Source organism: Perca fluviatilis, chromosome 12 (genome assembly GCF_010015445.1).
Source record: "Perca fluviatilis chromosome 12, GENO_Pfluv_1.0, whole genome shotgun sequence".
Lineage (NCBI taxonomy): Eukaryota > Metazoa > Chordata > Actinopteri > Perciformes > Percidae > Perca > Perca fluviatilis.
The window spans coordinates 382,079-396,876 of record NC_053123.1 but is presented as its reverse complement, the minus strand read 5'-3'; the positions used below and the strand labels follow the sequence as shown (position 1 = coordinate 396,876).

General features: G+C 41.4%; 1 protein-coding gene across 1 annotated transcript in view; it reads right to left on the bottom strand.

Annotated features, from left to right (window-relative positions):
* Nucleotides 1-614: 614 nt before the first annotated feature.
* tfcp2l1 (transcription factor CP2-like 1) overlaps nucleotides 615-14,798 on the bottom strand; it is a 51,320-nt gene continuing 37,136 nt past the window's right edge. The window contains exons 9-15 of the mRNA XM_039818843.1: nucleotides 3,500-3,551; nucleotides 3,301-3,394; nucleotides 3,084-3,174; nucleotides 2,504-2,586; nucleotides 2,087-2,229; nucleotides 1,336-1,387; nucleotides 615-1,244 (exon numbers count right to left, since the gene is read on the bottom strand). Of these exons, the coding sequence (XP_039674777.1) occupies nucleotides 1,207-1,244; nucleotides 1,336-1,387; nucleotides 2,087-2,229; nucleotides 2,504-2,586; nucleotides 3,084-3,174; nucleotides 3,301-3,394; nucleotides 3,500-3,551 (553 nt within the window). The 3' untranslated portion in view covers nucleotides 615-1,206. The remainder of the gene's footprint in view (nucleotides 1,245-1,335; nucleotides 1,388-2,086; nucleotides 2,230-2,503; nucleotides 2,587-3,083; nucleotides 3,175-3,300; nucleotides 3,395-3,499; nucleotides 3,552-14,798) is intronic.

Below are 14,798 nucleotides of genomic sequence, written 5' to 3'. Positions count from 1 at the left end.
ATGTTCACAAGTTTTGAAGTCTGCCTTAAAACAATCTCCACGTGCTCAGGCCTACATTGAAGAAGTGTTTAGTAACTGCAGCAACAATAAAGAACACCATTTGAAACACAACATTTCCACTACTGTATGCTAGGGGAGAAATAGAGCACTCTGACAGTTTCTAGCCTCATCATACCAACGCATCACTACAGCAAATCTCTCCTCCACCAGTTGCAAAATGTGGATAAATATATTATTCTGTGCCTTTTTATTGAGCATCAACCTAGCGATTATGTGCGTACTGTCGGAAAAATAGTAGCGTAAATAAATGTGTCAGTTCAGGTCGCAGTTAGCCTCCGGTCTACACCCCCGCAGGGTGGACGGGAATGATTGAAACATCTTGTTGCAATAAAGGGGCATTTGCATTTGTGACATAAAAAGAAAGTGGGACAGGGCCGTAAAGTAGGGGGAGGGGAGGGGGGAGGCAATGGCCCCTATTTTTCACAGAACAGTTGATTTGTTCTTATTTTTACTAATTATCTCAACAGGCATTTTCATTATCTGAATAAAGTCCATTGACCTCTAGAAAACAAAATACTTTATTTTGAGTGAAATACACACATCATAGAGCCACGGCAGTCAAAAGCATCCTTTCAAACTGCAACATAGTGTCTCTGTTTAAACATCCAGAGGCCTATGTGCATACTCACCTCACTTTTATCAAATTTCACATTACACTTCGTCAAGAAAATAGGTAATAGAGCTTTAGCATATGCAACAGACTACATGACAGCATTATGTGGGACAAGCATGAACATAGAGCAAGGACATTGCATTACATTCAAACAGCATAATACAGTTTGTTCATTTGTCTTTTGCATTTGTCGGCGTGATGATGTGAAATATTTACTCTGCTTTATTTATCATAAAAGTCACTCACTTGTATTTTTAGGTGTTGCCAAAAATATATGATCATGTGAATGAGTAATACAGCAGGGTTTACCTCTAATAACTGTACTAGACATTTCAAGCATGAATCAGTAACTTAACAACACGAATAAAACAAAACTATTAAAGAAAACTGAATAAGGCCACAAAATCAACCGTGAACTTAAAGATTAACAGTGTTTTAAAGCACCGTAGTCTCGAAGGACTTACAGTATATACAAGCTGTACAATTCCACTGATTGTCAGAGAAAAACGTTGAGGCACCGGAGCCCCTGTTGGTCATTTCAACACTACGTGGAAGCCATTAGTGTTTTCATCTGGGAAACAGAAAACAGTAAAAGATTATTAAAACTACCGACATACTGAATGATTAACAGTGAGTTATGACATTAACTTTAAAATAATGACCTCTTATAATGCTGAGGATGAAGCTTGTTTCATCCCTGAAGTTCTGCACCATCTGAAATGAAGGGATCGACTGACGTAAGCACAGCTCATTTCCATTTCCAAAGTGCTGCATATTCAAATCTAGAACATCTCCACCTGTGGTTGATTGTCATGTATAAACCCCAATGCTCCCTAACAACAATCCTTTTATATGTGATTTCTTAGCCTAGAAATGGCAGTGTTAAATAGACTGCTCTAGAGGAAAGCTTTCCCCACTGTTGTTCTTGTAAATCTACCTCAGTAATTCTATACCATTGTTGTTATACATTTACATAATTAGAGCTGGGAGATATGGAGCAAATCAGATATCAGGATATTCTTGACCAAATACATCGATGTCCATATTTTCGTCGATATTGTAGGGTTGACAATTGTTGCTTTAATAAAATATTTTCACAATTAGATTTTAGATAAATAATCATCAATAAAGTGGATATAATGATAAAGTGGGTAAAGCCAAATGATGGAACAGTCTGGTAAGTTAAGAAAACTGCATCAATGTACTGTGCAAATGTCCCAAAATCTAGTCTCATATCTCGATATCGATATAATATCAATATCCAGCCTACATTTAATATTGTACATACATTAAGTGAAACCTGACCTGAACTATGAATTAAAGTCTATACTAGATGTGTAGACCTTACTCCACAGCGCTGTGGAGATAGGTCTGCCAATGTGAGACTATTGGTTGATAGAGGTGTAGGGATACCTTGTCAGAGACTAAGACATGGATCCCGCTGGGCTTCTGTCTGTAGATGTGTGTTATTTGCTGTGGAGGGATGCTGTACAGCGAAGCGATCTTTTCGGAGAGGTCCAACAGTGTCAGCTCCTCCAGGTACAGAGCGTTGTAGACTGCAGGGAAGACACAGGAGGAAACACATGAACAAGCTCCATGTACAATTCCAGGACTACATTAGAACAAAGTTTTCCTTTTCCATTGTATTGATGTTCATTATTATTTTCCTGTATGGTGACTGATATTTACAACAGAGATGTCTGGAGAACGCTTCTCCTCAGTATTCCAGGATATTGCAGATATCCCCAAAAATGAGACATGCTTAAAGAGCGCTCAAAATAAATTCAACATAAGAGTATTAGACGTCTCCTATACAGTATGTAGACTTACTGTCTCCAGCCCCTGACTTGGTGGCAGGTTGATGCCTGGCCTGCTGCTGACACACATAAATGGTGAGACGGGGCTGTATACACCTGGAAAAGAAGAACATGCCACAGTAGTGATATTGACTCAAGATGGTTCTCAGTTTGCCCTCATGTCTACCTAAACACTGAACTTTAGGAATTAAATGCAGGTAATGAGAAGGTTCTGTTTTTGTCAAAGTTCTCTCCACCTACGATCTTTCCCTAAACCTAACTGTCCCGTTCTTGTGCCGCATGTCACTTAAACCTCTGTCCTGACCCAGAGCGTCAAAAAGTGATGCCAAGAGTCCTGAGCAAGCGCATCTAAATATGACATCAAAGGGCTAGACGCAAGTCCCGAGAGCGTCAAAAATTTATGCCAAGAGTCCTGACCAAACTCGTCTAAATATCACGCTTAAGTATACTTTTTGCGTCAATAATAAACACCAAAAGTATCTGACCAAGCGTCGCTTTTTGATGTGCTAGGAGTGAGAATGGGTAAGAAAGCCGAACAAAACTGAATTTGCTGTGCCCAGTTCTGAGCACATAAGTGTATTTTAATGTCTCACCTTCCTTTCATGGTGTTGAAGAGGCGAATACCATCAGCTGGACCGCAGATCTGGATCAGATCCTCCCTGCTCATCCTCAACAGATCAGCACCTGCAACAACAGCAGAATATCTATTCTGCTTACTTTCTGCTCAGAAATATTCAGTGAATTTCTTTTCTCTGAATCCTACTGTTTCCATGGATCGAAATGCTTTGTGATTTTTTTTACCGCCGTTACCTGAGAAGCTGCAGAAGAGTCTTGAGAAAGGGGAGAACCTGTGTCGGTGGAGCCACTGTTGGGCGTCCTGCGGCTGGGTCGATGGCAGAAGGTGCTACATGTCAAAAAGAAGAAGAGCCCTTGAAATGAGTATAGCAGCACAGCATCCACTGTCTCCAAATAATGGCCTAAAGGAATATAAAAGTTCTCTATAACTTACATCAGAGCAGCCGGGCAATAGCAGTTCCCCTTGATGGTTTGGAGAATAATTGCTACAGAAATGTCCCGAGGAAGAAAGAAAAGTGATCAGTTGAGCGTTTTGTTCGTACTGCTCTAAAACACATGTCTGTCAATCTACTGAAAAAAACAAAGTGTCTGGTCTGAGGTGCCCACACAGTCTTGTCAGATGAACTCACGTACCCCTTTATGAAATGCATAATACTATTAATAAATAGGCCTATATAAAAGTGGATATTGTATATATGAGGCTGGCTTGGTCAGCAATCATATAGTCTATCTATATCCACAACGTTCCACTTCCGGTTCCGGTGCCGTCGGAAATTCCGCCGGATGTCCTTCTTTTCGGCCGAATGTCCGTTACCACGTACGCATGTTCCACCAAAACAATTTCCTTCCTGAGGCTATTTTGCAGCAGTTTAGTCCAAGACGATTGTGATTGGTTTAAAGAAATGCCAATAAACCAGAGCACGTTTTTCTCCCATTCCATAATGCTGTGTGGACTAGCCAGACCCTCATCCGCAGTGCTGTGGAGGAAGGTCTGGCAATGCAAGACTAGCAATCGTACCATCACTAGCCTACTAGGCTATGTGAAGCTGAATGTTTGACCAATGTGACTTTTAGCTAACTATTTCAACCATTTACCCAGTACTTATAACTAATAATTTGAACTGTGCAGTCATTACTTTACTTTTTACTGTTTATTTCTACCATTTATTCATTACTTTTTGCTACTGGTTCAAACTTCTGGGCTCGCTTGGTGACTAATTTTCTCTTACATAACTGCAACATTTTGTGTTCAGTTGTTACAGTTGACTGAAAATATATTCTTTTGAGATAAATGTTTTATTAGCACCATTTATCATTCAGACATACAGAACCAGCGTTGAGCTATCATTGTCTTGGTTGCAGTTGAGCCGGCTAGACAAATCTTCCTCTGTCTTTCGAGCAGGTGTAAATTAGAGTCATCATTAAGTAACAAAACCACCAGGTCAGTAGGAATTAGATATCCTATCACATCAGATAGTATTGATGTTGTTTTATGCCAGATTTCCTGCACCTGTTCACACTCCCAGACTATATGCAGGAAAGTTCCAGTTTGTTCAGGTTGACAGAACGTACAATAGGGAGTGGGAATGGCTTTCGAGACGTATCTCTTCTGAGGAGTCCAATATGGCATATGTTGAAGTGGATATACTGGTGATTTGGGTTCTCCCAATTAATTGTGTTCGCCTCAGGGCTCAGCTCTCATTCCCATTTCTTTACTATTGGGAGTTCTCCTATGGATATTTGCAACAGCTTAGCATAAATCCATTACACTAATCCTCTCACAGGAAAATCAAAAAAACATTTAATGACTGGGTGCACCTCAAGACTGTTTCCCCATGGTATTCCATAACATTTTAGGGCTGATCTTAAGCAAAGATAAAAGTAGACGGAAAAGCTAGCTCTCAGGTCTTCAAAACTCACCATACCTATCTCATTGAATAACTGGTCTAGAGTATAAATACCCCTGTCCCTCCACTGCTTACAAGCAAAAGGTTTGTTACCAGACATTAAGTATGTATTGTGCCATATTGGGGTATTCCCATGCCACTTGGTGTAGCGCAGGTGCTCCTCCACCTATTTAAAGTTGGTCAATGTGTTGGTGATAATGGGTCCATAGGTTAGCATACACTTTTTTGGACAAACATCTGCAAAGGCCAGGTCTTGCAGTCTTAGACTTCTAATGAGGTTTTGCTCTATTCTTCCCCATGGATATGTAGATGAGGGGTCCATCCACACTCTAAGGGCCTGTAGCTGAAGGGCCTTGTGATACATTTTAAAGTTGGGGAGGGCCAGGGCTCCCGTGTTTGTGGTACGTTGCAAGGTAGAGTATTTTAGCCTATGTTGTTTATTGTTCCAAATATACCGCCGAATTAAAGTATCAAGTTTCTTCCAGAAGTTCATTGGTGGGGGTAAGGGGATCATTGAACTTAAAAAAATTCACATGGGGAACTATGTTCATTTTAACAACAGCAATCCTGGACCACAGTGACGCCGGCAGCGCAGTCCATCTAGTCAGAACCCTTTGAACATTACTTAATATAGTTTCATAGTTGTCCTGGACCACTCGCTGTAGTGATGCATGTATGATGATGCCCAAATATGTCATTTTGCTTTGAGTTGGTATTGTACCACTAATGGCTGATGTCACATGCCTGTTGTTCAACAAAAGAAGATTAGATTTATCCCAATTGATGTGAATATATTCTTTGAATCAACTCATAATTTCTAAATTTACAAATGACGGTAATTGAGCTACTCTACAACACTAGCGGCGCCAGGATTTTGATTGTAGGTGGGCCTCCAGTAAACTGGATGGGCCAGTTAAAATAAGCCAAAACAAACGTTAACGTTAGCCTAACTGTTAGCCTACTTGCCTTGCTTGTGTGGGGGGGTGGCTACGGGAGGACTTGATGGGGAGAGGGCGGCCAAGCAGGATGGTAACTCCTCAATTGTAACCACATTACTTAAAATTGCAGTAGCTCCTCGGAGCGTTGCTTGCTGAATTTAAATGAAAACAAGCTGCTTTGCTTTGCTTTGCGTTTCATATTAGCTAATAGCTACAGTCTGTGTCTCCGTGCGTTCATGGACATCGGAAAAACATTTTTCCGAGTGAAAACGTCATCATTCACGTCACTTCCTGTGGGAATCAGAGGTGGGAAACTCGGGCTGGATTTTGCTAACCGAGTTTCCTAGTTGGTGACGTGTTGTTGAAAACTGACATTTGATGACATTTGGTTCACTGAACATATTTCAGTGACAATAAATTGTGGTTTATTGTGGACAAATGCCTCTGCCAAGAAACATACACAGACATAACATGTTTCAAATTATTCATAAATAAGCCCATGTATAAAAAAACACCACCTTATGTGTCCTTTCCCGTTTGTTGTCCTGTAGATAACACAAAGAAACACCTGGCGATGTGCTGTTTCCATGCTCGTATAAGAAAATAGCAGCAAATCTTTTGTTATTGTGGCCTCCATGTTTTCACACACCTGATATTTCTAGGCTACGGCCAACCGTTGGTGGCAGTCATGCAACAAGTTGTTATGCCAAACGTAGGGTGATCAGACGTCCCGGTTTGACCGAGACAGTCCCGATTTTCAATTGTTTGTCCCGAGTCCCGACAAAAGCCTGTCGGGACGCTAAAATGTCCCGGTTTACACCAGGAGCGGCGTCAGCCAGTTTTGCCGGGTCTTCAGCCCCGAATTTTTTTGAGTTTAGCCCCGAATGTAACTTTGTCCAGTTTATTTTTCCTAGGCGAATAGAACGGGCAGCTACGTACGGGGTCCGACTATGCTGTATTTGTTGCTATCACCTAGCAACCTGTTAGCAACCGCCTCTCCGTGAGGAAAGCCCTGAAGTTTTGGGAGGAATCCTAGCCAAATCAGTCTAATACATTGATGCTGTCGGTACACGATCCGTTCTGCCTGCACGATCCGTTCTGCACATGCGCGACACATGCGCGATCCGTTCTGCACATGCGCAAAATGTTCGCGCATGCGCTGTTGTACGAGGATTCACGACACTGCACGATCTGTTCCACGCTTCCGGTCGACAGCCAAGCTAACGTTAGTTACACTTCTCCATCGCTAACGCTTAGTTTAGCTAACAGCTAATTCGGCTAACCGCTAGCTGAGACAGCATGTAATAACTTTAAAAGACCCTCAAAATAAAACTTGAAAATAAACGTTAACATATATAACAGCTGTTACGTCAGTTCTACTTTACTTGTGCTCATTTAAAACCCAATACTCAATATTTGTCTTTATTGTTATTACTGTAAAGTCTTAATGTAGCTGTAGCCTGCTTCTCCCATTAAGGTTGACTTAACGTTATTTTAGACTGAATCTAGCTGTCAGCTAGCGGTTAGCCGAATTAGCTGTTAGCTAAACTAACGTTAGCTTCCCGGTGGAGGCTAGCCATAGGCTAGCGTGGAACAGATCGTGCAGGTCGTATCCTCGGTAAAACAGTATTATCTTGCGCATGTGCAGAACGGATCGTGCAGGCAGAACGGATCGTGTACCGACAGATGCCATCAACACAAAGTTTAGGAGCGCAATGCTAATGATTTAGTTTGAAGTTCCTGTGACGTGACGTTTCCAGTCTACGGTTCAGACTCAGACACACGAAGCTCTGAAGCAGACCTGCTTGTGTCCACTCTCTGTATAATGCAGCGCAGCTTCAGGTTTATGGACGCGCTAATCTGTGGGCATGCTGCGGTAGATGTGTTGCGTTTGGCTCCGTGTATTTTTGTAGTTTCCGTTTTCCACCTCCGATGTAGAGCAGCGTTCAGTTACTTCTCTAGCTAAACTATTTGTCTCATTCAGAGACCAGAGACCCAGACGGGGCTCTGATTCTGTCAGGAGGTCTGAGATCTACCGTATCAGCAGAGCAATCACGTAATGCACAGCAGACTATGGTGCAGGTATAGATACGTTTCTGAAATATAGTGACTTTATTCTTGTAATAGCCTACTAACCTAACTTTATTTTTCTCAAAATGTCACGACTCATCGTCTCCTCCAAATCACAGAGAACACAGATATGCTGTATTTTGAAGGTGCACAAAGTTTTGGACATGAGCAGAAATCTTGCTCAAACACATCTGAAATATTACAGTCCAGGGGTCTATTATAAATTAAAATGAATTAATGTATCATTGAGGTGAATAATTGTCATATGCACATTTAAGGAGGTTACTTCCTCACCAAAAGACGCCAAACAGGAGGGAGGAGTAAATGATGCCTAGGCTACAGATATTTGCAGGTTGCAGTATACATTGATTCAGAAAAAGGTAGAAATATGTGTATAAAAATTCACCAGAATGCAGGAAATGAAGTGGTTATGCTCAAATTTTTCAATAAATCATTTTAATTCTTTTGGTGTTATTGGAATAAATAACACTTAAAAGAATCTTTTTTAGAAAAAATCAACATAAATCTCACACTAAACTGAAAAAGGCTGTTGCTGCAATTTTGTTAATTTTACAGGAAAAAACACTTATTATTAGATGAGGAGCCTACGATCAAAATAATGAAGTTACTGTCTGTGTATATGTCTGACCTGGGCTGGCACATGTTCACGTTAAAAAGCGTGTGCGTGCACGAGCACTACGGTCACGTGCAAAGTGTCCCGGTTTTAGCTCCGGGAAATCTGGTAACCCTAGCCAAACGCCAATATAACAGAAGAAGAAGCACACACGTGGTAGTCGGGAAAAACAACGTAATCACGGGGGCGGTCCCTGTTATTCCCAGGTGTCATGAACGCAGCATCAGGGCGTTTCTCAATACCAAGAATGCAAAGTACGGACTTGTGTTCTTGGGGAGAACGTTCTTGCTGGTTGTTCTTGGAAGAATTAACTCGCAAGTTCACAAGCACAGAAAACGCTGTTAACAGTTTGAGACGATGCGTTCTTCCTGTTATTGCTCAACACTCCCAGCACAGAGGCTACCTGCAAGGCTCCAAAACCTACAACTACAAATATTGCAATAATATTGAAAAATAAAACTAATTGAGCTTTCATTTTATTGTTTATGGTTTAGCTCAAACACCCCTTACTTATTCAAAAGAGTGGAACGTGATCCCTACTATTACTAGCATATAAGTTTAAGTCAGTTTAAATTAAACAAATAAATAGGCATATGCACTGGTGTGTCCTATGTGTTCCTATTAGTGTTATGTGGAATTATCATTTCTATATTATTGTAGTGCACTGTATATGCCCAGGGAGATGGAAATTAGAAATTCAAATTATAAAGGTTGGTGTCTACCCTTTAGTCTACATAACATGTCATAGCATGTTACCACTTTATGTACAACTGTTCATTTATCATAAAGACTGAAACTCAACTTCTAACTAGAAAATGCATTTCCTGCGGAAAATGCGTGGGAATGCTGAATAGCTGAACTGCTAAAGCTAACTGGTTGAATAGCTGAAATCTGTAAGAAGAAGTTGAAATAGTGAGAATAGTTGAAAAAGTGGAAATCGTTAAAAAGTTGGCTTTAAAAGCTGAAAAATGACAAAATATGTAGAACATTGTGAAGTCTTTAGCTGAAGCTGAAGAATAGTTGAAAAAGTGGAAATTGGTTCAATAAGTTAAAGAAAGTAAGAGAGGGAGGGAGGAGGGATGGAGAAAGAAGGAGAGAGAGAAAAGAGAAAGAGACAGGGAGAGAGGGAGGGAGAAGGAGGGATGGAGAGAGAGAGAAAAGAGAGAGACAGGGAGAGAGGGAGGGAGAAGGCGGGATGAGAGAGAAGGAGAGAGAGAGAAAAAGAGAGAGAGACAGAGAGAGATGGAGGGAGAAGGAGGGATGGAGAGAGGACAGAGAGAGGGAGGGAGAAGGAGGGATGGAGAGAGGACAGAGAGAGAAAAGAGAGAGAAACAGGGAGAGAGAGATAAAGAAAAGAGAAACAGAGAGAGAGGGAGGGAGAAGGCGAGATGGAGAAAGGAAAGAGAGAGAGACAGAGAGAGAGAGGGATGGAGGAGAGGACAGAGAGAGAGGGAGAAGGAGGGAAGAGAGAAAAGAGAGAGAAACAGAGAGATAGAGAGGGGGAGAGAGAAGACATTCAGAGAGAAGTGGAAGACCACTGTGCTGTGCTGCAGTACTAGAGTCCCTGAGAGCAAGCTCTCAAACAAAGCCTCACTGTGGCAACACCATAACTGCTATCAGTCAAATGACGTGATCCTGAGCACCACAAGGCCTTTGTGAACGAGACGGGTCCTAAAATTTATATGGATAAACGTAAAAAATGTGGTCATATCAGCGATTTCAAAAAGTGGTTTGTTCAGTGTTTCGCTGGGAAATATCCAGGAGTTTGATCATTGAAGCAAATGGAGAACGAAATGGACATCTTGTCATTTGGAAGCTCAACCAGCCAAAAGTAAAAGGCGTATCACAAAACTGAGCAGATTTTCCCCAGATTTTCAGACAGACAGACAGAAGTGGAACGCAAATGATATAGACTGATGATCATAGTTAGTCTAGTTAGTTGACTCCTACAGCAAGCCTGGAGTAATCAGTAGACTGTCTGTGAAAGTGTTGTCATGGTTACTAAGGGCCTGGGCAATGTTTATAAACATCTCTTTGATCTGATAACGATAGCACCTGCTCTTAATATGTCTCCTGTAGTACACGCCAGCACTTCAGACACTGAGAGCAGAAGAAATATTTTCATTATTATCAGATATATACTGCATAGAACGAAAAAGCATCAATCTAGCTGAGATGAGATGTGAAATATATTAGGTGAAAAGAATGGGGCTGAACAAGAAGAAAGAGGAAAGAGAGAGGGAGAGAAAGAGAGAAGAAAGGAGAGCAGAAGAGAAGAGATGAGAAGAGAGAAGAGTGTGGTGTGTGTACGACGAGCCGGCGTGTGTGTGTGTGTGTGGGGAGTGTGTTTGTGTGTGTGTGTGGGGGGGGGGGGGTGTGTGTGTGTGTTTTTGAGTAGTGTGTGTGTGTTGTGTGTGTGTGTTTGTGTGTGTGTTTGCATGTGTGTCTGTCTTTGTGTGTGTGTATATGTGTGTGTGTGTTTGCGTGCGTGCATGTGTGTGTTTGCAAAATAAAACATGAATAGCTGAATTGCTAAAGCTAAACTGGATGAATAGCTTAAAACCGTAAAAATAAGTTTAAGTAGTGAGAGTAGTTGAAAAGTCAAATAACACCTTAGCCAGGGACACAATGATGGACATGCCACAATGGGATTTGAACCCGGGCCCCCCACACCCTAGCCATGTGCCATAACCACTGCGCCATCTTCAGAACAGACAAACATCTTTCCTTTAGTATTTATAAAGCCTCCCTTTGATCATTAATCGCCACACCTAATGAGTGAGAGACAGTGTGAGAGAACCCTTCAAACAAGCCTTAATAAATCCACAACAGTTAATGCTATCGAAACAGCGACTTGACCGTTAGAGGCACACGGCCTTTGTGAACGTATCGGTATAAAATTTATATGGATAAACATAAAAATGTGGGCATGTCAGCAATTTAAAAAAGTGGTTCGTTCTGCTCTTCGCTGGAAAATATGGACGCCTTTTATCATTGCTGCGGATTGAGAGAAATTTGTTTTTCTCGTCATTTGGAAGCTCGCTGAGCCAAAAGTATGAGACGTATCACAAAACCGAGCAGATTTTCTGAAACTAGACAAAAATACCTACGTTTTGATGTATAAATTGTGTATGACAAGTAGATATTGTGGGCGTGAGAGCAGTTTACAGACAAGGAACTAAGATAATTTTTTCGAAGCTTCACCCTCTAGCTGTGATGTCATCCACTCTAGCAAATGCAATACACACCCTGTTTAATCGATAAAAAATCCTGAAAAGATTACTAAACTTAAAAGGCTTTTTCACAAAAACTGTAAAAGATATCAACCTGAAAAGTAGACCCCGAATAGCTGAATATTTTGTGAACATTTTAAATTTTGAATCACGTCTGTAGGTGGAAGAATGTAGGAGGAGATACATTTTGAAGCAGAAGAGGATTTGAAGGATTTGAAGGCTGCTCTCATTGACTTTAATGTTAAAAAAAAGTGTTAAAAAGCTTAAAATTTGAAAAAGTATAAATAGTAGAAAAAAAGTTGAAGAAGTCCCATCATTAGCTGAAAGAGCTGAACATTTGAAAAGTTGAATGGTTTAAATAGGTGAAAGTATGCAGAAGTTACAGAGAGCCAAAAAACGTACGGAAGACGGAATAATAAACTAGAAAATGCATTTCCTGCGGAAAATGCGTGGGAATGCTGAACAGCTGAATTGCTAAAGCTAACTGGTTGAATAGCTGAAATCTGTAAGAAGAAGTTGAAATAGTGAGAATAGTTGAAAAAGTAGGAAATCGGTAAAAAGACTACGCTTTAAAAGCTGAAAAATGACAAAATATATAGAACCTTTGTGGAGTCTATAGCTGAAGCTGAAGAACAGCTGAAAAAGTGGAAATGGGTCAATCAGCAAAGAAAGCAAGAGAGGGAGGAGGAGGGATGGAGAGAGAGGAGAGAGGAAAAGAGAAAAGAGACAGGAGAGAGGGAGGGAGAAGTGGACGAGAGAAGGAGAGAGAGAGAAAAAGAGAGAGAGAGACAGAGAGATGGAGGGAGAAGGAGGGATGGAGAGAAGACAGAGGAGAAGGAGGGATGGAGAGAGACAGAGAGAGAAAAAGAGAGAGAAACAAGGAGAGAAAAAAAAAGACAAACAGAGAGATAGAGGGAGGGAGAATGGATGAAAAGAAGGAGAGAGAAACCAACAACAAAAAGAAAAGAAAAAAAGAAACACAAGAAGACAAGGAGAAGGAGGAGAGAGAAAGAGAGAGAGAAAGAGGAAAGAAAAAGGAGAGATGGAGAGAGAGAGAAAGAAAGGAGAAAAAAGAAAGAAAGAAAGAGGAAGAGGAGAAGGAGAGAAAGAGAGACAGAGAGAAAGAAAAGAGAAACAAGAGAAAGAAGGAAAAAGACAGAGAGAGGACAAAAAGGAGAAGGAGAGAGAAAGACAAACAGAGAGAGGAGGAGAAAGAAGGAGAGACAGTGGATGGAGAAAGAAAGAGAGAGAACGCAGAAGAAGGAAATAGAAGAAAAAAAAAGACAGGAAGGAAATGAGAAAGAACAAGAGAAGGAGAAAAAGAAAAGAGACAGAGAGAGGAGAAGGAAAAAGAGAAGAGAGAGAGAAAAAAAAAGGAGAGAGAAAGAGAAAAGAGAAGGAGAGAGGAGAAGAGGAGAAAGAAGGAGAGAGAGGAAGAGGGAGAGCAGAGAAAAAGAAAGAAAGAAAGAGAGAGAAAAGAGAGAGGAAGAGAGGAAAAGGAGAAAGAAAGGAGAGAGAGAGAGAGAGAGTAGAGGAGGGAGGAGAAGGAGAGAGAGGAAAAAGAGGAAAGACAGGAGGAGAGGAGAAAGAGGAGAAAGAGGAGAGACAGAGAGAGGAAGGAGAGAGAAGAAGGAGAGGAAAGAAAGGAGAAGGATAGAGAGGAAAAGAAAGAGAGAAAAGAGAGGAGAAAGAAAGAGGAAAAAGAGAGAGAGGAAAGAGAGAGAGAGAAAGAAATGGAGGAGGCCCAGAATCCACTGAAACAGGCACAGCCAAGGACCACAGCCCAGGCCCAGGACCACGAAACACACATTCAGGACTGAAACACACTGCCCAGGCCCAGTGTGGCACAGGAACGCAGGAACAGCGGATGGACAGGACCGAAAGAACGAACACGAAATAAACACAAAAAGGTAGTGAGTCCCCTGAGGAAAGCCTGGAAACAAAGCCCACCAGGTGACCAGGACCAGTGGCCACAAATGACGGATCCTGGAGAACACACATGTCTTTAGAACGACGGAGGTGGATAAAATGGAAGGAGCCAGTGGAAACAGTGGAAATGGAAGATGGAGCCAAGGAAGAAAGAAATGGATATCTTGAAACATGGATGAGACGGAATAACTGAGTAGATTTGAACGGACACACAGCCGGATAACGAAATGGACAGATATGGAGGAAGGACAAGGAACGGAAAGCCACGAAGGTGGATGGCCCACGGAACGGAAGGACACGGAAATGACCGGAGATAGAATGGAATCACGAACTTAAACAGATGCCACACAAAAATCCCAAAGATATCAAAACACTGAGCACACCGGAATACCTGGAATATTTTAGAATATTTATGAACGCCCAGGTGGAAGAATGGAGGAGATAAGAAGGAAGAAGAGGATTTCAAAGAAACACAGCCTTATTCACTTAATGTTAAAAAGAAAAGGAAAAGAAAATAGTGGAAAGGAAGAAACCTGATGGAAAGAGCTGGAACATTTGAAAGGAATGGAGCCGAAGGAAAAGAGAGCCAAAATGGAAATGGCCATGGAAAAATGGAATGGAATAGCTGGACCAGTGAACTGGACATGGAAGAAGGAAGGAAAGCCGAATCGGAAGGAATGGATGGAAAGGAATAACTGGAATGAAAGGAAAGGAAGGAAGGATAAAATGGATAATGACTTGGTGGAATGAAATAAATACACACAGTGAAGATGAAAGAAAGAAGAAGAGTGGACAGGATATAGAATGGAAAATGGAAGGGAGAGTGGAAGAGGGGAAATGGAATAGGAAGAAAGAGAGGAAGGAGAGGAAAGAGAGGAAGAAAGAAGAGGCAGGAGAGGAGAGAAGAGAAGAGAGGGAGAGAAGAGGAGAGAGGGAAAGAGAGGGAGAGAAAGAGGGAAAGAATGGATGGAAATGGATTGAAATGAAAGGGAAGAAAGAAAAGGAATGGAATGGAAAATAG